The 26,061-nt window shown below is 40.6% G+C and overlaps 1 protein-coding gene across 2 annotated transcripts in view; it reads right to left on the reverse strand.

Moving 5' to 3' along the window:
- SELENBP1 (selenium binding protein 1) overlaps positions 1 to 26,061 on the reverse strand; it is a 376,594-nt gene that overhangs the window by 242,411 nt on the left and 108,122 nt on the right. For both annotated transcript variants that reach the window (XM_044080630.1, XM_044080631.1), the window contains exon 2: positions 20,308 to 20,361. In XM_044080630.1, coding sequence (XP_043936565.1) covers positions 20,308 to 20,361 — 54 coding nt within the window. The remainder of the gene's footprint in view (positions 1 to 20,307; positions 20,362 to 26,061) is intronic.

The raw sequence follows: 26,061 nt of genomic DNA on the forward strand, positions 1-26,061 counted from the left end.
TTTAAAATTGTGGTACAGTCACTGAAGGACTTCTTCTGTCGTGGCTAGACTGTTTCCAGGAGGAATGTACAGTCCTACCAGGCAGATTGATTTATTGTTATTGAGCTTAAATTGGGTAATAAAGATTTCAGCGTTTTGAAAATTTGGGGTAGTTTGCAAATGTTGGATTACTTTCAGGGTGTTTTTGAAAATTGCTGATACTTCACCTCCTCTTTTGTTCGTCTGTTTAACCTGTTTATGTCATATCTGGGGGTGTTTCATTATTAGTGATTTTGCGCCTTAGCCATCTTTCAGTAGCTATATGTATATCAGGATTATAGTGTGAGAGGGTTGTTGGGAGATCATGTTACACATGCTTTGAAAACATACGTTTTTGAGAAATTGGTTAAGAACAGAGTTGTGGTTTGGAAAAGGAGTTGGGTCATTTTGAAGGAAAGTGGTTGGCTTTGACTGTATATCAGTGCTTGGGCCAGAGTTGGGGTGGATATCCCCAACTTGGAGCATCTTTATTATGGTATGCAGATATGTGTAGAAAAATCTAGCCTTTTTTATGTGTATGTAGGTAGGTGGAGAATGATGACTTATTAAGCTTTAATTATTTAAAGGTGCATATGTTTAGTAGTGAGTGTGGACATAGTTTGGGAGATATGTTTGAAACATTTGGCATGTTAGAGGACTGTTGTGGAATTGTGGGAGAGAAAATGTGTGGATGTAACAGTCATTGTAAGATTGTGATATGTGTGGAGTAGTGCTACGGTGATTGTAAAAGAATGTTTTGCTCTTGACAGAAGTGTAAGATATGTCATGTTGCTCACAGCAGTGGGAGTAGTGTTTCTTGTAACGTAGGATTGCTAGGATATTGTGTAGTGTATGTTTAGGGTGGTTAGGGTGTATTATTGAAGGTTGCAAGAGTATTATACAGGATAAAGGTCTTAATAGTGATGAAGGATAGGGAAGGTGTTGCTGGAGGATAGAGACAGTTATGGGTTAATTGTGCGAGGTGGGTGTGGGTTAGAAAGTATAAAGGTAGGTGCAGTTGGGGTGTGTGGGAATTGTAGGTAGGGTAGGGAGTGTAGTGGAGCCTGAGCAGAGTGAGGATGGAATGGAGTGGGGCCCACACAGAGTATTGTTTTCTCAAGAAAACAATCAGTGGAGCTGCATTTAGAGGTAAGATGAGCAGTAATATAGAGATTAATCTACCACAAGCCAAGTGTATTTTGTGTCAATTTTTCTGATAGTGAAAAAATAGCAGCAGACCGTACTATGTTAGAACGTAGCACAAGCAAGTATATTTAGGTAAACTGTCTTATGGAGCTTGATTGAAGATTGGAGACTGACCTGTACACAAATTTGTTGTTGTTGTTATGTTTGTTTATTTTTTAGGAACTGTAAAACTGTATTTTTATACCAAAATGCAAATGCGTTAGGAAGGGAACACTAGCATACACCTAATAATAATAAACTTAGGAACCAGTAACAGAAGTACACATCCTGCAGGTTTTCAGGATGGAATTTAGCACTCTATGTCAAGGTGTTATGTAACACTGGGAGAACTGCATATTAAGAAGTTACATTTAGGTTAATAAATTATCACTAGGATTAATGAGGAAAATTTTCTGAAAGATTCCTTTGTTATCCTGAATCTAAATAAGAAGTGTTTGATATGGGGTATATTACTTTAAATACTAATGAGACAGATACACTGAGTAGCATGCCCTGGGTACACAAGTTCCAGAGAATTTAGCTGAAGGTGTTTACCCTGCATCTTTCAGAAGGGGGAAAACATCTGCAGAAGTCAAGAAACATATTTGCTTTCTCTACGTCTGGGATTACAGGAATTTCTTTTTTATTGGAAATATCATTTCACTGAAAATGTCAGGATTTATTTAATTATAGACTGAAACTGGAAGGTTTGGAGTCATAAATTTCATTTATTTCTCACTGCAAGTAGATTACCTGAAAGGCCTGAAGCATTCCAATGTGCATGATGCTGGAGAAGTCATAAAAGTATTTAACTCCTACTTCATGATGAAAAATAAAATACAGAATAAAGTCCTAAACATATTTAAAATTTTTTAACTTCCTTGATGAAGAAATAAATAAAATAACAGTACTTAGAAATACACTCAGCGGTTAATACTAGTCCAGAAAAAATGGCATTTATTAGACATTCACACATGAGCACAATTTCCTACAGAGACTATACAATACAGACTATAGCTGCATGCATTAAGGATATGAAGAGTGGAGCCAGAGACCAAGTTTGGGAAGGTACTTGATTAAAAGATACAGAATAAATTGTAGCATATGCAATAATGAAACAAGGGGCAGGCTTTTAAGAGAAACAGATCTTACTATATTAGAAGCTGTGACTAGACATCTAAAAGTACTGAGAAAATGGAGGTGTAACATTAAAAGTGAGTCAATTAATCCAAAGATGAGAAATAAAGGCATACTGCATTATAAAAACAATGGATATGAAAAGAAGAGTCATGAAGCAAGGTACTACACTATGAAATCATGCAAGATGAAGGCAAGAGAAAATATAACTGTTTAGAAACTCGAGTTTGCAGTAGACATAGCAGTGAACATGACAGGAAACCTTGTCTAGCTCTTAAATCAAGCTTACATATTCTGTTTTGTAACAAAGCATTAAACAAATAAGTGTTAAAGTAAAAATAAATGCTTTCAAAAGAATGTATATGTTGTTGAACAGAAGCATGAAAATGAACAGTTTACACTTTAAAGATGAAAAGATTTGATTCTGTGAAATCTGAAAAAACTTCAGAAACATTAAAACAGGCAAGGAAAGCAAATTGCTGGAAAGTATTATTGAGTTATTAATGGCCAAATGTTGAATTCAATGATATATTGATGCAGAATGCAATATATAGCCAAAAGATACTATTAAATGTTTGTATCGGTTTAGCAATGAAGAGAGCTGTATGGAAGTTAACCTTTTCTGACCACTAGGTAGCACCAATAGGCTGGAAACTGTTGACACATTCATGCAAATTAATTTTTACCTTTATTAATTCTAGAAATGCACATGACTTTTATTAACAGCATTTGGTAGCAAACATATGAAATACAATTTGTGGTTAAACAGTAGTACATTAAAAACATATTAAAAAAGTTACAAAGTAACTTAACACTTTGTTTCCATAAAATCATTGCAGGATACCACATGAAGTTTAAACTGGAATTCTTGTAGCTGTTCACTTTGGTATGTCAGATTTACACCAGGAATACTTACTGGTCTATCCCTAGCTGCTCTAGGGCTTCATCTGTCCTAGGCATGGGGTAAGCATCTGACTCTGTGCGACAATTTAATTTCCTGTAGTCCACACAGAACCTGGTGCTGCCATCCTTCTTTGGCACCAGCACCAGCACCACTGGGGAGGCCCAGGGACTGTTGGACTCCTGAATTACCCCTAGTTCCAACATTTCCTGTATCTTCTCCCTCAGAGTCTGTTTGACTCTCTCAGGCACCCTATAAGGGGCCTGCCTAATAGCCCTTTGGTTGCACCCTGGTTTCCCAGTGAACATGTCCCCAAACTCCTGTAACACTGCTTGGATTTCTCGAACCTGGGTAGGAGATAGATGCTGGGAAACTGCTACCCCTTCCACTGAGATGTCAGTCCGAGCCTCACTGAGGAGATCAGTCACCAGATCTCCCTCAGGCTCCTCCTGCAATCCACTGCAAATACTCAGCACAAGGGCCTCCCTATCATGGTAAGGTTTCATCATGTTAACATGGTACAATTTGTGCCCCTGCCTCCTGCCTAGCAGTTCTACCATGTAGTTAACATCACTTACCTTTCTTACCACATTGTAGGGTCCCTCCCAAGCTGCTTGCAGCTTGTGTCTGACAGGAATGAGAACCATTACCTGCTGCCCTACAGCATACTTCTCTACCTCCTGTCATACCAGACCTTTATCTGTTGTTGGGCTTCTGCCAGGTTCTACTGGGTAAAGCCCATGAGTTCACCAAGCCTTGTCCTGAGATTTAGGACATATGCCACAACAGACTCCTGGTGAGATTCATACTCACCTTCCCACTCATCACAAATTAAATCTAGAGGTCCCCTCACCCTATGTCCATACAACAACACAAAGGGTGAAAAACCTGTGGATTCCTGGGGAACCTCTCTGTAAGCAAACAGATGGGGCAAATATTTGTCCCACTCCCTCTTAAACTGGTCTGCAAATGCCTGTAGCATGGACTTGATTGTAGAGTTTAACCTCTCAACAAGACCATTAGTCTAGGGATGGTAGGGGGTGGTCTTCAGGTGCTTCATCTCACACTACTTCCACAGACAAGCCAGCATGTCTGACAGGAAATTGGCACCTCTGTCAGTCATTATTTCCTTTGAGAAACCTACCCTGCTGAAAACCTCTAACAAACCATTTGCCACCTTTTCCGCCTCAATGGAGGATAAAGCCACTGCCTCAGGGTATCTTGTAGCATAATCTACTACCAACAGGATATACTTTTTCCCTGTGGAACTTGGGGTACTCAGAGGCCCCACAATATCCATAGCTACACTCAGAAATGGCTCCTCAATCACAGGCAAAGTCAAAGAAGCTTTCACCATGTCTCCTGCCTTGCCTACCTTTTGGCACTGCTCACAGGTCCTGCAATACCCTGTTACATCTCTGGAAATCGCAGGCCAATAGAAGCTCTGCATAATACGTCTCTTTGTATGTTTTATGCCCATGTGACCTGTAAAGGGAATATCATGGGCTATGGCTAGAAGTGCCAGATGGTAGACTCTAGGCACTACCAACTGCTGTACTCTTTCACCTTCTAGCTCTACCTCAGGGGTCCAACTCTCTATACAGTAACCCTTTGTCCCAGTATAAAGAATCCCCCTTCCCTTGAGAATCAGGTGCCTCACTAGCTACCTCTCTCAGGCCTTGTAATGTAGGGTCTGAGAGCTGTGCCTGTCTCAACTCTCTTTGTAACCCTTCCCAGCTCCCCTTCCACATGAAGTCTGGCATCCTCTGACAGCCGAGCCTCACTGTCAGCCTGGGTACTACTACTCACCTCTACCTTTGTTGCAGTCACTCTGTCCAAGGGAACATCAGTACCCACAAGCAGCTGTGGCCCACCTTCAATCTCACTGTTACAGTGTAGCTCCCTTCCTGAAGTAACCACCTCACTAGTCCTGGCTGCAAGTGTGCGGTCTTGTCTGGATCTCCCCCAGGCTACCAGACCTACATGCTCATCTCCAAGCCCATCTGCATGTAACTGCATGAGCACATGGTCTTCTTCTTTCAGCTTTTTCCCAGTTAGGGGTCGCCACAGTGGATCATCTGTCTGCTCATGATTGGCAGTGGAGTTTTACAGTGTCGAGTTGCCAGCCCAGTGCCTAACCTTCCACAGAAGGCACACACATGCACACACTCACACCTAGGGCCAATTTAGAGTGTCCAATGTACCTACTGCATGTCTTTGGGATGTGGGTGGAAACCGGAGCACCCGGAGGAAACCCACGCAACCACAGGGAGGACATGCAGACTCCGCACAGAAGGCACCCCAGCCGAGAATCGAACCGGAGAACCTCTTGCTGTGAGGTGGCAACGCTAACCGCTGTACCACCGTGGCCGCCCGAACTGCATGAGCACATGGTACTGCATTAAAATCATTTCCTATCAGGACATCTGCAGGGATATCCTCAAAAACACCTACTTCCTGGCTTCCTTTTTTCACCCTCCCAGTCAAGGTGAATCCTAGCCAAAGGTATTTGTAATGGGGTCCCTCCTAAAGCTCTGACTGGAGCAGACTGCCCAGGCAAGAAGTGCTCCTCTGTACCCATTGCAGACTTCACAATGGTTATGTCAGAGGCTGTGTCTGTCTTAGCAATGGTCTCTTTGTCATTCACTATGATAGGATATAACCTCTTGTTGTAGTTTGGTACCCTTGCTGTCTCAAGAAAACCTACCATTAGCATTTGCCTTTCCCACTTACTGGCTCCCTTACCTCTTGCTCCCTACCTTGCCTCTGTGGACATCTATATGCTACATGGCCCCACTGACTGCATTTAAAACATTTAACCCCAAGTCCTGGATGTGTACCTGGAATAGTGCCTTCCCCTGCTACTGGCAGATTCTGTTGGGGTGTCTGAACTGCCCATCATGGATTCCCTTAGACCCATGAGCAGCACTGGGTGTCCCTTTCCTGTGCAGTGATGCCCTGCTTGCTAGGTATATCTGAAGTAGCACATTGTCCATTAGCTAACCAGATCCTCATGTCCTCAGGCAAAGTGCTAAGGGCTGGTTCCCTCACCAAAAGGTCATCCAGCCCTTCAAATGTGGTGACCTGACATCCCCTCACCCACCTATGAAAACAGTTGCTTGGTTCAGCAACATATTCACACACATTTTCATCTACCTTGTGTCTATACTCGTGTAACTTTTTCCTATAAACTTCAGGTGTTAGCTTAAAAAATTCTAGCAAACAATTCTCAACAGCAGTATAATCAAACAAATTCACGATCAGATATCTTGGACAACACAGTTACAGCTTTACCATGGAGTAAGGGGATCAGGAACAATACCCAGAGTCTTTGGTCAAAATCATACGGTTTACATACCCTCTCAAACATATGAAACTTTCAAAATTATCCACCTCTGTAAACTGTGGAAGAAATTTACTGATCTTTTGTGCTTCTGGGGTCTGGTTACTCCCTTCCCCATTACCTCCATGACTCTGATGAAGAGTCAGAATCTCCTTTTCATACTGCCTCTGCCTCTCCTTCTCCACAGCTTCCACTTCCAAGTGCCTGGCCTCCAACTCAAGTCTCTTTAACTCCAGATGGCTTTTTAAGTCCTCTGCAGAAAGGCTGAGCTGTCCATTCTCTGAGTGTTGTACATCTCCATGGCCAGTCTGATTATCCTCCTGATTGCTGTTTTCTGATGCAGCTGTGACCAAAGCTGCAATCATGTCTGCCTTAGTCAGGTTTCCATGCACCAGTCCCTCAGCCTGACACATCTCAGCCAACTGGCTCCTTGTCAGCTTGCCATACTCCTCTGCTGACATGCTTGCCTGCTCTCCCTGACTAACTAAGCTAACAAAAGAAATAAAACAATTGTGATCTGGACTCTGAATGTTCACTGCATGACTGATTTAGAGTACAAAAACATCTTCAGTGATCACTGTACACAAACTACAGGAATTCACTATCCACACTACCACAAGCCAATTAGTATAGGATGTGGCTAACTCCCCACCGTCAAACAATATTTGATGTGGACATCCCACCACTGCCAAACAATTAATATGTGATGCCCGTGCACTGGCCCGGTAATCAAGAAGCCTCGATCCTCACCACTAGCACCAGTGAGGGGCATGCACATTGGGAAGGATAGGAAGGATGACAAGTACACACACAGTAAAGTACAATTTCCCTTAAGAGCACACAGAAATCACAGCCAGTCTAGGGCTGGTTTCTCCCTTTCTCTCCAGATCCCCAATAAGACTTCCCACTGGCACAGTTAAAGGGTACAGATCTTAGCCTAGTGGTCAAGCCAAACCCTCCAGCACCCTCTCTGTCCAACCAGTGCTTTGTGTCCCTGCCCAAGTAGCTGACACACACACACTTTGAGATACAAGTTATATACAAACACACAGACACTCCTGGGGAAGGCTGGCACAGGTTCTCCAGCTATGCCCCTTTCTGCCCAGACTATAGGGTAGTAATCCACTGCCACCAACCACTATTTACCAGCTACTAATATGGCCCTTACCAAACGGTGACCAATTTTACTGTGCAATATTATTATCCAATTAGTAAGTGTGACTTTTAAGGCTATTGGAGTGGCTTTACAGAGTATTATAGGATTAGAGTGGCTTTACACAGTATCATAGGTTCATAGGTACATACTAGGCTATCGGCCCAAGGGCCTACATATGCCTAGCCAACAAGGTTCCCTGACTTATGCCACCCAAGAAAGTTATTTTCCTGTGCCACTGTCGAGCAGAGACACAGAAGTGATCCCCGGGGTGTATTTCCTATTTCCCATCCACTCAAGACGTTTCTTGAAGTGTGCTAATAAAGAACTTTGCTTGACATAGATGGGTAGCCTGTTCCAGAGTATGGGAAGTCTCTGGGGCAGGAATATATCCCTCCAGCATGTCCTGTTTATTGTGGTGACAAGGTTTAGGTCCCTAGAGCATGTAGCTCGGTGGGATTGGGATTTCTTTAGGTGTAGCAAGTCCAACAGCTCTGGGTTTGACATAGCTTTATATGTTAGGCAGAGATCACCTTGGAGTAGGCGATATGCTACGGAGTAAAACTGGAGTTTTTTGAGATGGTTGATGTAGGGCATTTGTTTGAGGCCAGTAATCCTCTTTGTGAGGTACTTCTGTGGCCTTTCCAGCTGCTGCTGATGTCTTGTGAGGTACATTCCAAAATGGGCATTGTACTCTATAATGGGTCTAATGAGTGTCGAGTAGAGGGGAACAATGACCTCTTTTTTCCTGGATGAGAACCCTTTTATGATGAGGTGTACCACATAGAAGGGCTTCCTGACTACTGTGGCGATGTGACTATCAAAGGAGAGACTACTGTCCACCTGGGTCCAAAGGTCTCTTATCACACATTCGGTGTTAAGTAGATTGCTGTCTATGCGGTAGTTCATGGGTACAGAGTTTTTACCAAAGGGGATGACATTGCACTTTTTGGCATTGAGCTTGAGGACATGGCTCTGACACCAGGCATCTGTCTCAGCGAGGCCCTTCTGTAGGATGCCCACATCATTTGAGGACTTTATTATGGCTCCTAGTTTGCAGTCATCTGCAATCTTCATTAGCCAGAGGCCTTCTGTGTTAGCCTGTACTTCAGAGAAGTAGATACCAAACAGGAGAGGTCCCAGGATGGAACCCTGTGGTACTCCACTTGTCACTGCTTTGAGGTCAGATTTGGAGTCTGCAACTTTTACAGTATGGATTCTGTCAGTGAGCCAGTTGGCAACCCATCTTGTGACATAGGGATTTATACCTAGTTTAGTGAGTTTAGCTGGAATTCCAGGATGGGGAATGGTGTCAAAAGCCTTGGCGAGGTCAAGATAGGCTGTGTGAACCACCTTACCCTCATCTACTGCTTTGGTGACTGCCTCAAAGAAGTTGATCAGGTTCAGGAGGCATGATCTGCCTTTCACAAACACAAACTGGGTGGGATCCGAGTTTGGAGGTTACCAATGTCTTTGTTTATGAGTTTTATGATGATACGTTCCATGGCCTTGCAGACCAGGCTCATCAGGCTAATAGGTCAATAGTTCCCGGGATCAGTGGTGGCTCCCCCTTTGTGGAGTGGGATAACTGTTGCTGTGTGCCATTCAGTGGGCACAAAGCCTGATGCGAGGCTATTATTGAACATGGTGCTTAAGTGGGGAGCCAGTTCGTTCTGAAGTTCGTGTAAAACGCAGCCTGGGATGTTGTCCAGTCCCATGGATGCTGTGTTTTTGGCTTTAGAGAGTGCAGCTTTTACCTGTGTAGTTGTGAATACAGGAACTCTGCATTCTTCCTGTATATATATATGGCCCTTTAGAGGGTGGGGGTGGGGGGTAAAGTTAGCACTGAACCTATCTGCCAGGATGTTGGCAATATCAGTTGGTTCTGTAATACATGCAAGTACTCTAGAGCTTTAATTATCTCTACACAAAACAGCCACAGTTGAAAGGTTTAAAAAATATTACTTTTAACACAATGACATTACAGAGTTCAGAAATCAGAGGAAAATGCTTAAAAATACTGTAGAATAGTCTGACATAAATATAGAAAACAGCTAGATTAATCTGGCTATTTCTATCCATCTGTAAGAGAAATTACTGTTCTAAATAAAGATCTTACCTACAGAGCAAGCAAGTGCTGGTGAGTGGATGTTCTTCAGACAAAATCCAAAATCCTCTATCTTTCTCTCTGGGAAATTCTTAAATTGATAACACAGTAATGCGGAGTCATTTCAGATTATATCATTCTTAACAGTTCTGATTTAGTTTCCCAGGTAACAGAAACTCAAAATTTACATTTATTTTTGTAATCTGCACCTGCAGGAAGCCACAGCAATAAATTACATTTTACATGTAAAACCTAGTAATTAACTCTTGTCCTAAGACAATAGAAAGAATTCCTTCATCTAGATATCCTGTCTCCGAGCTTGAGATCAAACCATCATAAAATGCTTTACTTTATCAGCTTTCTTCCAGCAGGGTGCACTGTGGTTACATTTCTGAAGCTCAGTACAACATATAGTTTAATCCTAATATATAGTTCCCTTTACATTTGTCGAACAAGCCTGTGGATTACATTAAAATTTACAATGACAAACGTATTTACAAAATTCTAACTAGGCTGGCAGCCTTCACACGCTCAACTAAAATTAACTCTAATGTCTCTGCATGCCTGGCTAAGGGAGAAATCTGAAGTCTGCAGGACTGAGAAACCATTGCTAATGTAGATGTTTTACAGAGTCATGTTTTTCAGCAAATACAACATTGCTGAATCATGTCTGGCATCCTAACATTCTGATTCAAGTTCCTGCAGCAGTCTATCTATCTATCTAATCTTTACCACTAAGCTCACAATATTTTTCAATCTGTATTTAACCATGCCATTGATATGTACTTTACCAATCTAAATGAACAGTTAAGTTTTCTTATAAACTTTTTCTTTTGGGTGCCCCTCCTTGATCATTGTCTCCACTCTCACAAGTGCCATTCTAACTCCCCTTTCACACCAGGGCCCTACAAGTGGACAAGTCCTTAGGAAGCAGTAATGAGAACTGTGCAGGAGGAGATCTGGACATTCTGGTACAGTCCCCTTGAAAGCTGTAGAAGGCTTTTTTGGGATGCCCTATCTAATTTGAAATGAATCTGCAAACCTCACTTTAATTCTTCTTATAAAGTTAACAATTCTGCATGTACCACTTTTTCTAGTGTTTGCTGAAACAAAGGAGACAGTGCAATGGTTTATGTAATAAACCCTGGTAAAAGTGCATCATAAATGACAGGCTTATACTTAACTTAGGCTTATACTTAACTTACTTTTAAAAGGAAAATCTGATCTTGTGTCTTTAATGACTCGCATAACATAAAGGGAATGCAATATGCATACCTGAAGCACATACATTTTTAATGTACTTTTATTATGTTTGACAAGAATTTTATAACACCTAATCCTATTTCTTTGCCTGTTAATGCCCAATATTTTGCATGTCCACTGTATATCCAATGTCATATTTTTATGTGTAGTTAGTTTCCCATATTGCAATCCAGTGTTTCGTTTTATTTTGATATGTTTTTTGCTGCTTAAAATTTATCAGTCACTTGTTTATTGTAAGCTGGCCACTACAAAAGTCAATGCAAATGTATGCTAAAGATTTGACATCATATTACAGAACTGTGTAAAGGAGCAAGGCTCCATGACACCTTGAAAACCTTGATCCCTAATACACTACATTTCTAGGGAAAAACTGTGTGCCTCACTGGTCTGCACAGTTTCTATATAAATAGCGGAATGCACCATGTGTAAAGCTGTACTATAGCCCACAAACTGACCATAACCATAACATTGTCCAAGATTCAGTCAGTGCAAAATTATGCCAGAACAAACACAGTGTAAACATAATATAAACGTAGTGCATATCCCGACATGTCTGATGATAATATGTTTTCTGATGATCATGTGTTATACTGAAGAAGACAAGAAAAACATTTTAATCCGGGATTTATGAAAGTATAGGATGATAATTTTAGCTTTGGCATTTCCTATATCCACAAAATTGTTCCCTTTGAGGGACTATGACCCTAACATTATATAACATTCTCTGAGGCTAGGCCAACAAAATCATTAAAGCAAACATCAGAAGGTCTTCCTTTTCCCATTCATCATTTGCTATTTATACGCTTCATACTTCCTTGTGAAAACAAAAATTACTTTCCTACCTTCCCCTTTCATTTCCTCTTTATTGAAATCCCCTTTGTCTTCTTAATCCTTTTTTTTTTTTAGACTGCCCCACAGGACATTTGCAATATTGTGCCTTTTCACTTCCCAACCCCAACTCTGCTCTCCCTATTTCCCTACAGCTCACCCTCTCTAGTCCCAAACACATCTTTGTTTTGATCTTTCTTTCCTTTCTTTCAATGTGGAACCATACCAATACCTGGTCAATCCCTGACAAAGTACTTTAATTCATCATCTGTTCTACGCAGCACAACATCCAGGACTTTGCTGTTCTTAATGTATTTTACTGCACCTACTGGGTGCATCCTTCTTGGTCAAGGGGCTCAGTCAAGCACCTTTTCTTCCACCCAGACTCTGGTATTCTCCAGTCTACCTCAATCACATTAAGATTCTCTATTAGAACCACCTTATTTATACTCTATTACTTATCCCACCAGACAGTTTGCTGTCATCTTTTGTCACTCTGCCCGATAGTCAGTCAATGAATCTGACCATCAGCAATACTGTGCCAGTAACTCTACCCTCACTGCCATCATGCTGACCATCATTTGCTGCTCTCCTATGTCAGGTTTATTTGTAATTTTTTATTAATTTGTTCAACAGTTAAGCCCACTGCACAAAAGCATCCCCAAGCATCCCTTTCTGGGGAGAAACAAGAACAATTTCTAGTTAAGTGACTTGTTCAAACTAAAAGTCACACAGCAGGCAAATGGAGGTAACTGTCAAACACTGTACCTTGCTCTACAGGTCATAGTCTTCTTCCATGACCTTGCTCTATGATCTTCAGAACAGATATTGTCATCTATCTCTCTCTTTTCTCTGTCCTGTTACTCACACAGACCTAGCCTGGGGTTGACATGTCCTTTCATCACATATCTTTCTCAGCTTTCTAATCCTTAATACAATTATCTCACTTGTTTCTGATGTTACTTGATAGGTCTCCTACTAGAATGATTTCACTTGCTTTTGATGCTATTGGTAGGTCTCACACCATTTTTTCAAATCCTCTGGCATTTATTAATATAACTTTCTACTCCTTCTTCATCCTTTTGCCTTGTTGAGGATTCAGTCTTCTCTGTTCATATCCTCTTGAATCTGTTTTTAGCTTTGTGTGTTCTACACTTCTGTTCATCTCCGCTGTTGTCCTGTAAGACACGTTCAACGAAAACAATGGAGCAACTAAGGCTAGAATATGGCACTAAAAAACCTTGTGCCCACGTACGTCGTACTGTTTCTTCCTATAGTCCTCTCTCCCAGTCATGAAAAAGTATTAACCCACAGCACAGTTTTTAACTGAATTTGAAACGGATCTTACAGTCAGGGCAAAATGGTACTGCTGAAAAACCCAGCTTTCTGTCTCAGTGCTGTAGAGGTGGCCATTTCCAAACTGGGAGCTATGTTTAGGAATAGGTTTTCTTTTACCCATAGAAACATTAATGATATTTTACAATTTAAAAAGAACATCTAACTTTGACTGCAGAACATAAATACTCTTTAGACACAGAGTAACATATATCTGACCAAGCCAAGTTCAGGTCAATGTGTTACTGTAACCTAAGACACCATGCTATTACTATAAAAATTATATAGATAGAGCTATTGATATATATTTTAATTAACATTTCTGTAAATATTTGTGTAGTTGTATGACATTTGTATAGATTATTTGTAAGGTGTGATTATTATTTTTATTGTATTTCTATTCTGTCTGGATCATGGTTGAAATGGTCCAGTCATCTAGTTAAATAAATACTTAAAAGACAAATAATGTAATAGTAATCTGGTGCCTCAACTACCATTTCACTATTTACATGTTTAGCCCTATGTTTAAGCTACCTTTCCCTATAGAAGAGACACACACACACACACACACACACACACACACACACACACACACACACACACACACACACTTAGAATTAGTGATTCTAGGGTTCCTAGCAAAACTCCTATAAAACTGTAAGGGTTTTTGTAGTCTATCTACCAAGTGCTGGCCAAAGTCACTGTATGAAATAAAACTGTGTTAATCATCTCCCTTTAGGGAATTGGTTAAGTGTTGAATAAGTTGCCTAGAGGTTGAGTAGATCTCCTACAGCTACACATATTAAGGTTGTACTTTTAAGTCTTTTCTAAAGACATGCGACATACATAGCAGATACAAAGGAGGATACTTTCTACTGCTCTCATGGCCCCAATACTAGTCCCATACCAGGTATACTTATTTTCCAGTTTCATTTTCTTATTAATGACAGCCTTTCTACTTAAATAAATAACATAAGGATATGCTTACATGTAAATAGAGGTATGTGTGTATTGTTTGTGTATCTCTATCAATGATTTTATCTATTTATCTATATAAACAACATGAAGTTTAATTCGAGGCACTTTTTATCAGTTTTTATTAGAAACAGTCAATCATTTTTTTTACACAGCAGTGTAGCTACAGTGCTGTTTTTTTATTTTTATTTATTTATTTTCTTACCCACCAGTGACTCTCTGCCTCATCCCTTCACTTCCACTCTGTCATCCCTGGGCACCCTTATATCTTCTTGCTGGCAATCCTGGTTGTATCCCTTGGCCATATTGGTCCCATGACTACTGGTGAAGTCAGCCTTGTAGGGTAGTCATGAGAAATGTGTAGTGAGGTCCTAATGGGGAGTAGAGAATGGACAGAGGGAGACATTATGAAGATGCAGCCAGTCAGAAACCATGTCCCCAAGAAAGAGCAAATGCCAATGTCAGATGTCATGTTACTCCCGATAGCACTATTGCTGGCCTGTGACACTCATTTTCTCCACCAAAATTTTCATGGGCAATGAACCAGTTCACACTCTTACCTAGGATAGGATAGCAGGGTCCATTTTGGTCCATTCTGAATCTTTGGTTGCTGGCGACTTAGATAGACTCCTTGCTTCTGTGCTACTGGGTCATCAGCACCAGCACTGTAGATTTTAGGGTTTTTAATCTTTTGGGATTTGTTGAACAACTGTTAGAGTTCTATTTCAGTATTTTAGATACTGCAGTTCAACAACAATGAAGCAGGATGGTGTTTCAGTGCAGGTAGTCAGTGCCTTTTTTCATGGTTAGGTGACCCCTGAATTAATGTGCTTAAATAAGGAGAGTTAGATCATGCAAAAAAATATTACATATCAATAGCTAGATAGATAGGATTATAAGGCATTTCAGAGAAGTGCACAGATATCAATAATTCTTACATTGATGTAAGCAGTTTGAACTTACTTACATCAAAATGCAAGTAGAAACCTAAAAACACTACCACTGCAACTCCAGAAACCACAAAGAATAACAGAGTATTTTTCCAGGGGACAAGCCTGCCTACATCCCATAAGAGAGAGAGAGACTGCATTCTCCCCACCTCCACTAATACAGATATATATATATATATATATATATATATATATATATATATATAAAAAATAGAGAGATACACACACACACACACACGTACTACCTTTGGGATCCCATAGTATTAGGGAAAAAACATATTTCCTAATATCCATTACTGTGTGCTCTCACTCAAATCCAACTCTTATCATCTGATTTTTCAGACAGTGAATCCAATACATACCTGATCCAAATTCAACTAAACCGAATTTTGACTAAGTGGTTGGCACCCATATAGGAGTTTATGTTGCAAGAATGAACATCAAAGAGATCAGGAGATAATATATCAAACAATAAAAATCATCTCTCAATCCATTAAAACAAGAAAAGAAGTCCCATGCATCCCTCACACCCCCACAATCTCAAATATAACAATTCTGAGTCAGAACCACAGTGTAAAGTCCCAGCTAAAGACCTGTCACAGACCTTACCTTGAGCTCTAAAGCAAGTACTTCCTCGAGTGTAATCCACAGTTTATATTCCAAAAGTTAGTTCTAACTATGTCCTCTCTCACTCCAGACTTCCAGGTCTTCCTTTCAGATGATTCTTCAGTTACAAATTAACTTCCTAAATTCAGCTCTTCTGTCTAGTTTGTTGTATACTACAGTAATTGGCATTTATGATCATGTGACTAGTCTAACTGATGAGAAAGTGTTTCCACATGCTATTAACATTTCGTGTACCATGAGACATAAAAGAGCACTGCAGGATTTTTTTTTCCATGAGCAGACAAAGGATGACACACTTTCCTTAGCCAATTTGTTACATTTATAATTTGTTGAAACTGCACAGATCCCATTGACTTATACAGTATGAGTTATGTTGCTTTGTTGCTAAGGAATTCATTTTCATGGGCTCTGACTCTGCAACCTGAGTCCTATATAGCTATATATCACTCTTTCAGTAAATGTATAGACAGAGGGAAAGATAAATCACTATGTATTTTTCAATTTACTTACTTTTTAAATTCTGTTCCTTTTCTTTGAGAAAAAGTTTAAAACTTTCTTTATTAAAGATAACTGACAAAACAGTAAAATTTGCCTAAGTGTACTACAGCTTTCGTCTTCTAAATGTTATGTATGACATGCATAAGGCAATTATATTTTGAATGCAACATGCAATAAGTCACTATTTCTGGGACTTGAGAAAGTCTTACCATGATCAGAATAATTTACTCAAAGATTTCCGCATTGCATTAAACCTTTCTGATTCAAAGACAACTGACTCACTACAATTTTCCCTAGTAGTGGCCACGGATGTGTTCAGAGCAGTCTCACTGGGGAAGCTGCACACTAATGTGGAAGTCCACGGGGAGTGGTTAAAGCTAATTAGTCATGTGCTCTACCCCTGAAATGGTCACAAGACCAACTCGGCAGAGCTACTTGCAGAATGGCTGAGCCAATTTATTTTTTTCTCAAGTAGGAAAAAGTGAATGTCATCTTTTGAAGTTATTCACCCATTCATTCTCATGACAGTACTTGTGGTGTGCGTGTGCGTGTGTGTGTGTGTGTGTGTGTGTGTGTGTGTGTGTGTGTGTGTGTGTGTGTGTGTGTGTAATTGCAGTAGGGGAGATAAGTGGAGGATACTGAGTTTGTATGTATATATGTTTTTGTGTATGTTTATGTGTTGAAATGATTATGTGGGTGAGAGGGTGAGTATTTCCATAAATCTGAGTATGTGAGGACTTATTTGTGAATGCGTGTGTGTGTGTATGTATTTTATATATATATATATATATATATATATATATATATATATATGAGGGTGCCTATGTTACTATGATGCATGAGCTATTAGAGAGAACACTAGCAGTCAGGGCTGCCAATGCAGTATTCATTTCACGGATGTGGTAATAAGCTGCTAATGATATATTTCTCTCCATCATACTACCAAACAACCCACATGGGAAAATTAGTATGAACAGAAGTATTCTTTATGAATCCTACAGTCTGATCAGAGGGAAAAAATGTTACTACTACTGTTATTCATGTAGCAAAGAAACATCAAAATAGCATGCTTTTGTTAAAGCATTATAGCTAGTAGAAATAATGACAAGTGATATGCTTTTGCTATGATACTCAGAACATGACTACCCTCACAGCCGGTTTGTAGCTGCAACATATGATACACCTTAGAGTCACTATATCGGTTTATTTAACCACATAATCAAGCCCTATTTACATCCACACCTTTACAATCTTTGTTCATATGATCCGTATTGTGTCTCCCCCTGATTTTTCTTCGCAGAAGTTTTTTCCCTTAAACACTGCCTTGTTGTACTCCTAGTTCTTGTTGTCTTTTTAAATTATCACTCTTCCTTCATTCACATTACATCACAATCCTGCTTCTTAGTTCATTTACCTTCCTCCCATTTTTTTGTTTATCTGTATCACTGTCTACTTGGGTAACAGTTTATTCATTTTTTTCTACCTGTTCCAGTCCACCTCTGTTGTGATGGACTGATCAAAAGAAAATACCTACTTCCCACAGTGCTCTTCTACAGCTCACATTGCACAAAGTGTGGATGTCCATCTGGCAGTGACATTAGTCTGGGGTCTTATTCACAGTAGTTTCATCTCCCAAAGTATGACTGGATATAGGGTACCAGTCTTGGAATTAACCACTGACTGCAACCGTAAGAATATCTTTAATAATACTGAGTGTTAATATTCTGATACACACTCCTTATACATAGATTGTACTCCATTTATTTGGCAATTATTTTTGTTTTCTCCGATTTTCTTACATTCCACTGAATACTGTTTTCCAAACATTTGGAGCCTACTATTAGCAGCATTTGTAAGAAATCTTTTCTTTGGAGTTTTTCTCCCCAGAAGTCCACCACAAAGGGTCTTGGTCCAGGATACATTGCATTAACAAAACAACTAGCAAAATAAATGCAAACATTTACTCGGATATGCTTCACATTATAACACAAACAGGTAAGGAATGACCTTACTAAAAATAGTGGCTAAATATATTATATGCATCATTTCATTTCTTTTTTGCTTTTTGTTCAAGTATAAACAAGCAACAGATTCTAGTGGCAGGTAAAAGAAGCAGCTTATAGAAGTCTGAAGTCATTATCAGTTTTTCTTTTTCACTGTAATTGAGATAGGAAGAGAAACTGGTAATAGAAATCTGATGTATACGTACTTTGACTACATATTTTAAAAAACATCATATAGGAATGCCAAGTGTTACACGACAATTTCATAATTAACCAAAAAAAAAAAATCAAGGTAATGGCTATAATATTGTTAGTCACCTAACATTCAAGTTACTTACATCTAAAAATGCATCTTAATATAAAGATGAAAGTATTACCTACCTTTTCAATTTAAAACATTTCCAATTTTTAGCATAAAATATCTAACACAATTTATTTATTTGCAGTTTGTTAATCGGGGAAGTCCACTGGGCCATAGTGAGCCCATCTTCAGTGGAGGCCCAGGGAGAAAAGCTCCACAGTAAAATAAAAATTATTTAGTACAAAGACAGTAGAATCATAAAGAACAGTAATACAATTAACGGTATCGTGTATTTAACACATTGTAAAGTAATATCATTCCTGGCAATTTACTAAACAAGTTTTATAGATAAGTATACAGCCTTCCTATATATACCTACATGCACACACACATACATATACAGAGTTAATAGGCTAGTAAAGAATAGAGTTATAAGTTTTATGGGGAGGTTATTATAGGATTATGAGCAAGGACAGTTCCGAGTACTGGAGAGGTATGAGTGTAGAGAGCATTTAAATTTGACAGGGTTAAGAGTTGTTCTGAGAGATGATGGGAGAGCATTCTACTTTTTGATAAGGGAGAAAGAGAAGATAAGTTGTTCAGGCGGTTAAATTTATTACCGGTCAAAAATCCACAAGTCATCCTTTACTGCTAATTTACCTATGCCAACCATTCAGACATAAAGCAATGTTCCTGTGAAGGCATACAAGCCGAGATATCAGAGGATTATTAAACGTTCATTGGTTACTGGTTTTGTGTTTTTTTGTTTTGATAAAGCAATGTTAGTTTCTTTATATAGTATGCATCTGTTTACCATGAGAAGGTCGAACTAGACTCCATCGAATGATGGAATTACCGACCCACTTCCGCTAAAACAACAATGTCGAATTCTGACATTGTCGAAATACGACTCGCCATAAATCTCGAAGTGGGTTTTAACATGGGTCAAGATGGGGGTGAGATTTGTACTTCCAACAATCTCAGGTTCGACACTGTTGCCGTTCGGCCTCCTGACTTCGAATGAAGTGTGTTTGACTGAACCCACTTCGAACTTCTAATGCCAAACCTATGTATCATATATTTCAACCCCAGGAATACTGACCATTTTTATAACTGCCCACTTTATGGTATAGACAGTTTACTCAAGAGTGCAAAAATGATAAGCTTAAGGCCAAAAGGCATACCTGTAGTAAATTTATAATTTTAAAAACAAATTAATTACATTGTAAATAGAACATGATTTGTGGACTGTCTGGGGAGATACAAAAGGTTACACTTAATATCATGCATTAACCATTTAACAGAGGTCTCTCACACAGTGGCAAATTTTAGTTAATGCAAAAAGAAAGCTGCAATGCATTTATAGGTTTTTTTATTTCGCTTTAAATGACAATGTTTACCTTTAATGTTTTTTTCTCTCATACACAACTTGAGTCACAGGAAAGGGACACATAAAAGCCACTAAAGACTTCTACTCTCCTTATAAATTTCTGTGGCTATACTTACTGCAATGTCCCAGTCCACGTCTTTTTAAGCAAAGCAAAATAATATGCAGGGTCTTGTCATTTCATTTAAGTGTGCTTTAGTTAAGGGTTAGGTCATACAAATCCATAATGCTACTGTATGTTGCAAGAACAACATTTTATAGGGCAGTAACTATTAAATGCGTCTTCAGTCACTTACCTTTCATGGTCTCCTGAGGAATTTGATCTCTCTGAGGATGAACGTGACGTTTAGCTGTGATGAGGAGAAAAGTGAGGTGAAAGTTCAGTTATTGTCAGAAAATCACTGATACTGTACATACAGTAAATATTAGCACACGGATTAAAATAATTCAAGGCAGTTTTATCACAGTTAGCATATGCAGAGAAAACAGATGAAGTTATTTCTTTGATGGGTATTTCTTGTCGATTATATGTTTACTTTCCAGAAAAACTCAGCATAAAGAAAATAACAAATGCATATACTAGAGAAAGCTTCATACTCCCTTCTAGAGAGAAGTCAGAGTTTTATGATGAATGTAATTGATAATATAAAAGTGAAACAGAGTAAGCACAAATCAGAAAACAGTTATTCATTTTCATAAACCTGGTGTATTAGTGAGAGAAGCAAATAGGAGCTACCAACAAACACGGGTCAGTCAGAAGAGCACAATGAATAAGGGGTGTGATGGTCTGTAAAACAGTATTAATCCTCATAGTATCTATATTACATTACTGACTACACATATTGACGACACACTTAACACTGAATGCTGAGCAGTGAACGTCCAAAACAGTGAAAATACAAAAAGAGTCTAAAACATATTTTCTGTAAGAAGGGAAGACCACCTCCCACCCCCCTCTTCCCCAGCTGATTATGTATACCAACTCTAAGATTACACTGCAGATGGAAAGTGACAAAACTTCAGTCCACACTAAACCACAGTCTCAGTCAATCAGCTACTTCATGTTCGATGTTTTTGGTTGATCATTTAACATCAACTGACAATTTAAGGTAGACCCATCCTCATTTAAATACGCTGTAGCTAAAGGTTAAGTCATACAAATCCATTATACTGCTGTATGTAGCAAGACAAAGCTGAGTACTTTTTTCTACCCTAGAACATCATATACTTTTTATTTTATTTATTTAACATTTGTTTCACCAGGATAAATCCAACTGGACAACAGGTGTCCATTTTCAGTGGAATCGTGGGGAGAAAAGCTCCAAGAGGTTACAAGGTGAAATACATAGGTTAATAAAGAGTGGCAGTAGACTGCAATAATAGTAGTTGGATCACAAGTGGTACTATGCAAACATATGAGGCAAAAATTAGTTAAATGCAAAACAAACTTATAGTACAGTCAGGAGATCACAAGTCTTACAATAGTAGTACAATATATGAACAGAAGGTACCCAGAAGTAGGTACATATTTACAATACACATAAAAAAGCATCCAGGAAAACTAAGCATTCTGTTCTGCTTTTAATCCAACAATAAATGATGAACCAACTTTGATAAAAGCAATATAAACCAGCTTAGGCAGTAACAATTAAACGTAGAAAATCTCATGCACGTTTTTCGTCACAGTAAAACTGTAACTTCATCAGATAAAACATTCCTAGACCCTTCTCTATTTATACAAATGAATCTCCCGCTTAATTATTTCTAACCTATAGGGCTTAAGAGAACAATTCAAATGTCATTCACAATTGTCATGTTAAAAACTTCCATTAATTCATAGACATGACAATTCAGAACACTTTTTATAAAAGATCTATTTGAACAACAAAATATTTTGTAGTTACCATACAAAACCATTAAAAACTTGATTCTAATAAAAAAGTTTTTAAAAACTTAGATTTAAAAAACATAGTTTAAAAACGTGAAATATATATTTGTTGTATTAGATTAAGAAGTATCCAGGCTCCTGCTTGTGACAAGCATAAAAATTACTGTTAAAAACAGTAAAAGGTAAAAAAGAAAAAAAGATTCTGCATTGTTTTCTTTTTACAATTTAGCAGCTCTCATTTTAAGCAAAGATTTAACAGAGATAGTATCATTTAGGCCTGGGGGAGATGCAGCTTCTAATGTCAATTGCCACCACATTTCTTTGTATTCAATCCTCTCCTCCCAACGGCCTCCTCCAATGTCTTTTTTCACCCCCTCAAGGACAAAAAAGGAGAATTTGGCCTCTCTACATTCCATACTGAAAATAACACGCGGGACAACGTGTGCTGTTTGCTACTACAACCTTTATTGAACAACCTAACCTCCTGTCATCACGCATTTAAGGCCATGACAGTCCATTGAATACACCACATCTCCTTTCCTTTAAGACCCTCTTTCTCTTACTACAAACCAGGATCTATTCAAATTAACTTGGAACATCAACACAGAATGCTCACTTAACCATTGTTCCCAGTACTACATCACAAAAATAGACTATATGCGGACTCATCTCTACAGGTCCAAACTCTTCCGGATCTGGTCCTCACAACATCACTAGGTACCGGGTTTCCGTGGAAGGCCAGACTCAACAGTCTTACTTAACTCACTTTCCTGACGCATCAAGCCGATTCACACGAATCAGATGCACCCGTTCCCGCCGCACAGTCCCTTGCGGCACGCCCCTAAAAGACCTCGGTGAGTAATGGGCTTGATTCACCGTACCCGGTGTCTTCATATCTGCCACCCACACCTGGTCGCCGGGCAACACTTCACCCAACGGCTTTGCCCGATGCATTGTACATCCTCTTCTCCTCCTCTCTCTCCACAAATCTTCTCCGGTCAGGCAGCACAGGGTCCAGCTGCGGGATGAATCGGAAGAGAAGTCCGCAACCCGGGCGCCATGAGAAGTTCCGCAGGGCTATATCCATTCTGCAGTGGTGTCGCCCTGTACGCCGGAAGAGCCATGTATGGGTCGACACTTTTTTTCAGCAGGTTCTTCACAGTCTGAACCGCACGCCCGCCCTCCCATTACTCTGCGGGAACCTGGGGCTGCTTGTGACATGCTCGGCTACATAGCAGTGCTAAGTCCTGAAAAGACTGCCCAGAAAACTGAGGTCCATTATCAGACATGAGGACCTCTGGGATGCCATGGCGAGCGAAGAAAGACTTGAGGTGATTTGCTGTGTTTCAACAATGCGATCTCAAAAACCTGGAAAAGTAGTCCACAGCAAGAAGGTAAGTATTCCTTTCAGTTCAAACAAGTCCGTGCCCACTCTTTGCCATGGTCTGTCAGGACACGCAGTTGGGATGAGGGGCTCAGAATGGTTCCTTCTCTCTGAGATGCACATCCTGCATCCCAAAACCATGTCGTTTATCTGTTCGCTGACTCCAGGCCACCAGACCGTCTGACAGGCTCTGCCTTGATGTCCCTCATGCAATTTTAACAGGATGGGATAACAAGGCGTGAATCTTTTAACAGCAACCCATCTTTCACTGTTATCAGTAAGGGTTCCTGGTTCGCATACAGCGCCCACCCTGACTGCACAATTCCATAACCCGCACACACACTGTCCGCTTTTAGCTGGTCCCGTGGCGTCCTGGAGAAAGATGGTTTCACCTGCATATTTTCCACAATGTGGTTCACGTAGATATCCGTGTCTTCCATTAACGCTGTTTCCTCCTGGGTTAGTTTGGTTTGAAGTGGAGACCGTGACAGAGCATCTGCCATCCACAGTGATTTCCCTGGAGCATACTGCACTGTGTATGAGAACTGCATCAGTCTCATCCTGGGCGTTGGATTCTAGGTGGTAGAAGATCCAATGCTTGACCTCCGAGCAATGAAACCAGGGGTTTGTGATCAGTTTCCAAGCAAAATGGTTTCCCTAGTAGGTAATCACATGCCCAGGTAGACGCTAGAGCCTCTTTCTCGACTTGGGCATATGTGAGAGTGACCTCGATGCGTATGCCACAGGTCTCCAACCGTCCTCCCATTGTTGCAGCAGCACGCTCCCTACCCCAAAGGATGATGCATCTGCCGAAACCTTTGTATCCCTGCTCGAGTCATATACAGCCAAAACTGGAGGTGAGGTAATTTAGGTCATGGAATGCCTTTTCCTGGTCCCCACCCCAGTACCAGCTGTTCTTTTTGATAATAAGCCTCTCAGCCAAATGAGGGATGAACTTCCTGATTCACCATGCACATGAAACTCCTGAGTTCACTATCTGTAGCATGTGCTTGCATCTCCGTGATGGAGTCTTCCTTGGGTCTGGGCGAATCTGTGATGACATGGCCCAAGAAAGTCACTTTGCTCTTCGACAGGTCACATTTATTCAGCATAATGCCTGCCTCTTCCAGTCTCTGTAATGTAGCATGGAGTCGGGCATCATGCTCCTCCTGGCAACGACCCAGACCAACACATCATCCATGTGGCAAACCACACCCTCCAACCCTTCAATGACCTCTGACATCATGCGTTGGAAGTGTTGGTGCAGAGTTAATGCCAAAGGCGATTGAAACAAAACGGGTTATGAATGTGGTAAGCGCCGCCTCCTCCGACAAAGGAATTTGCCAGAATCCCATATTGGCATCCAGTTTGCTAAACACCTTCGCGGCAAGCATCCCAAGACTCTGCTCGACCCGAGGCAGCGTTCGACCGAAGGCAGTAACCTCTCCCTGCATACATATTCATTTAACTTAGTGTAATCTACACACAGTCTCAGTCTGTTACTGTCCTTCTTACAACCATGCCTGCGCGCAATCAGTAGATTCCTCTACTCTGGTGACAACGCCCAGCTCCATCCTCCTTAGCTCCTCTTTCACTTTCCCCATCAATGGTAGTGGTATCCTCCTGGGGGTCTTCAGAGAGCACGGCACCGCATTTGGCTGAAGCTTTATGTGGTATTTCCGTTGCCCAGCCCCAAGCACAGTTTGGGGTATGAGGTCTTCAAAGACTCCATGGTGATAGCATCCACCCGTTTCAGGAGACCAAGCCCCAAAATAGCAGGAAGGCCTAGAAGCGGGCGTATGAGTCCTTTTAACACACACCTTCTCGCATGTCTGTCTTTGTCCATAACCCAGCTGAAGCTCCAAGAATCCTGTAACCTCCAGCGGCGTCCGTCCAGGACCCCACAAGGGTTTCTCCGGCTGCTGGAGCACAGGAGCATTCTTTCCACTGAACAACGCATCCAGGTCTGACTTAGAAATAACAGAGACATCCGCCCCCAGTTAAGCTTGAAAGTCATAGATGTGCCCTCTATTTGTACATGAGGAGACAGATCCCAGGAAGAAGCCCTGCTCTTCTCGCTCTTCTGGCTCCTCGTCCTCCTCAATACACTGCACCACTCTACTCTGCCGGCAGACTCTCTGATAGTGGCCCCATCTTGCCTCGGTCGCGGGCATTGAAGTTTCTGGTGAAATGGGCCCCACACCTGTAACACTGCGAGCTTGGAGGCCTTACTTTTGTGGCTGTCGCTGAAATTGTGTCAAGTGGTGTCTGCACGGCATTCACGTTGTACTGCAGTGCACTACCTGTTTCTTTATCTCTTCCGACTGTCTGGCCATGTTTACCGCTTTCTCCAAGTCCAGCTCTTTCTCCATCTGCATCCGCTCGGAGCCTGGTGTCAGCCAAGCCCACAACAATTCTGTCTCTTATGAGTTCATCGCAGCCCCATAATTGCAGTGTTCAGCTAATGCATGCAGTGCAGTAACAAAGGCATCAACAGTCTCATTCGGTTCTTGTTTGCGCATGTTAAATCGCAGTGCACGCATAAACAATGTTCTTCTTGACAATAAAAATCTTTGAAGCGTCTTTCACTTTACCATATTCCTGTTGCTCTGAAAAATCAAAGGGCTCCGGCGGCTGAATGCTAAAACATGCATTGGGAGTGCTAGCCATGCTAGCCCTACTGCCGACCAATCTTAAATCTCTCTCGTCCGACATGTCCCGCCACCGCGTCTAGCCCTTATGTACGGTCCACAGCAGATATCTAGCAAACTCAGTCAC

Source organism: Protopterus annectens, chromosome 8.part0 (assembly GCF_019279795.1).
Source record: "Protopterus annectens isolate FY-2018-M chromosome 8.part0, PAN1.0, whole genome shotgun sequence".
NCBI lineage: Eukaryota > Metazoa > Chordata > Ceratodontiformes > Protopteridae > Protopterus > Protopterus annectens.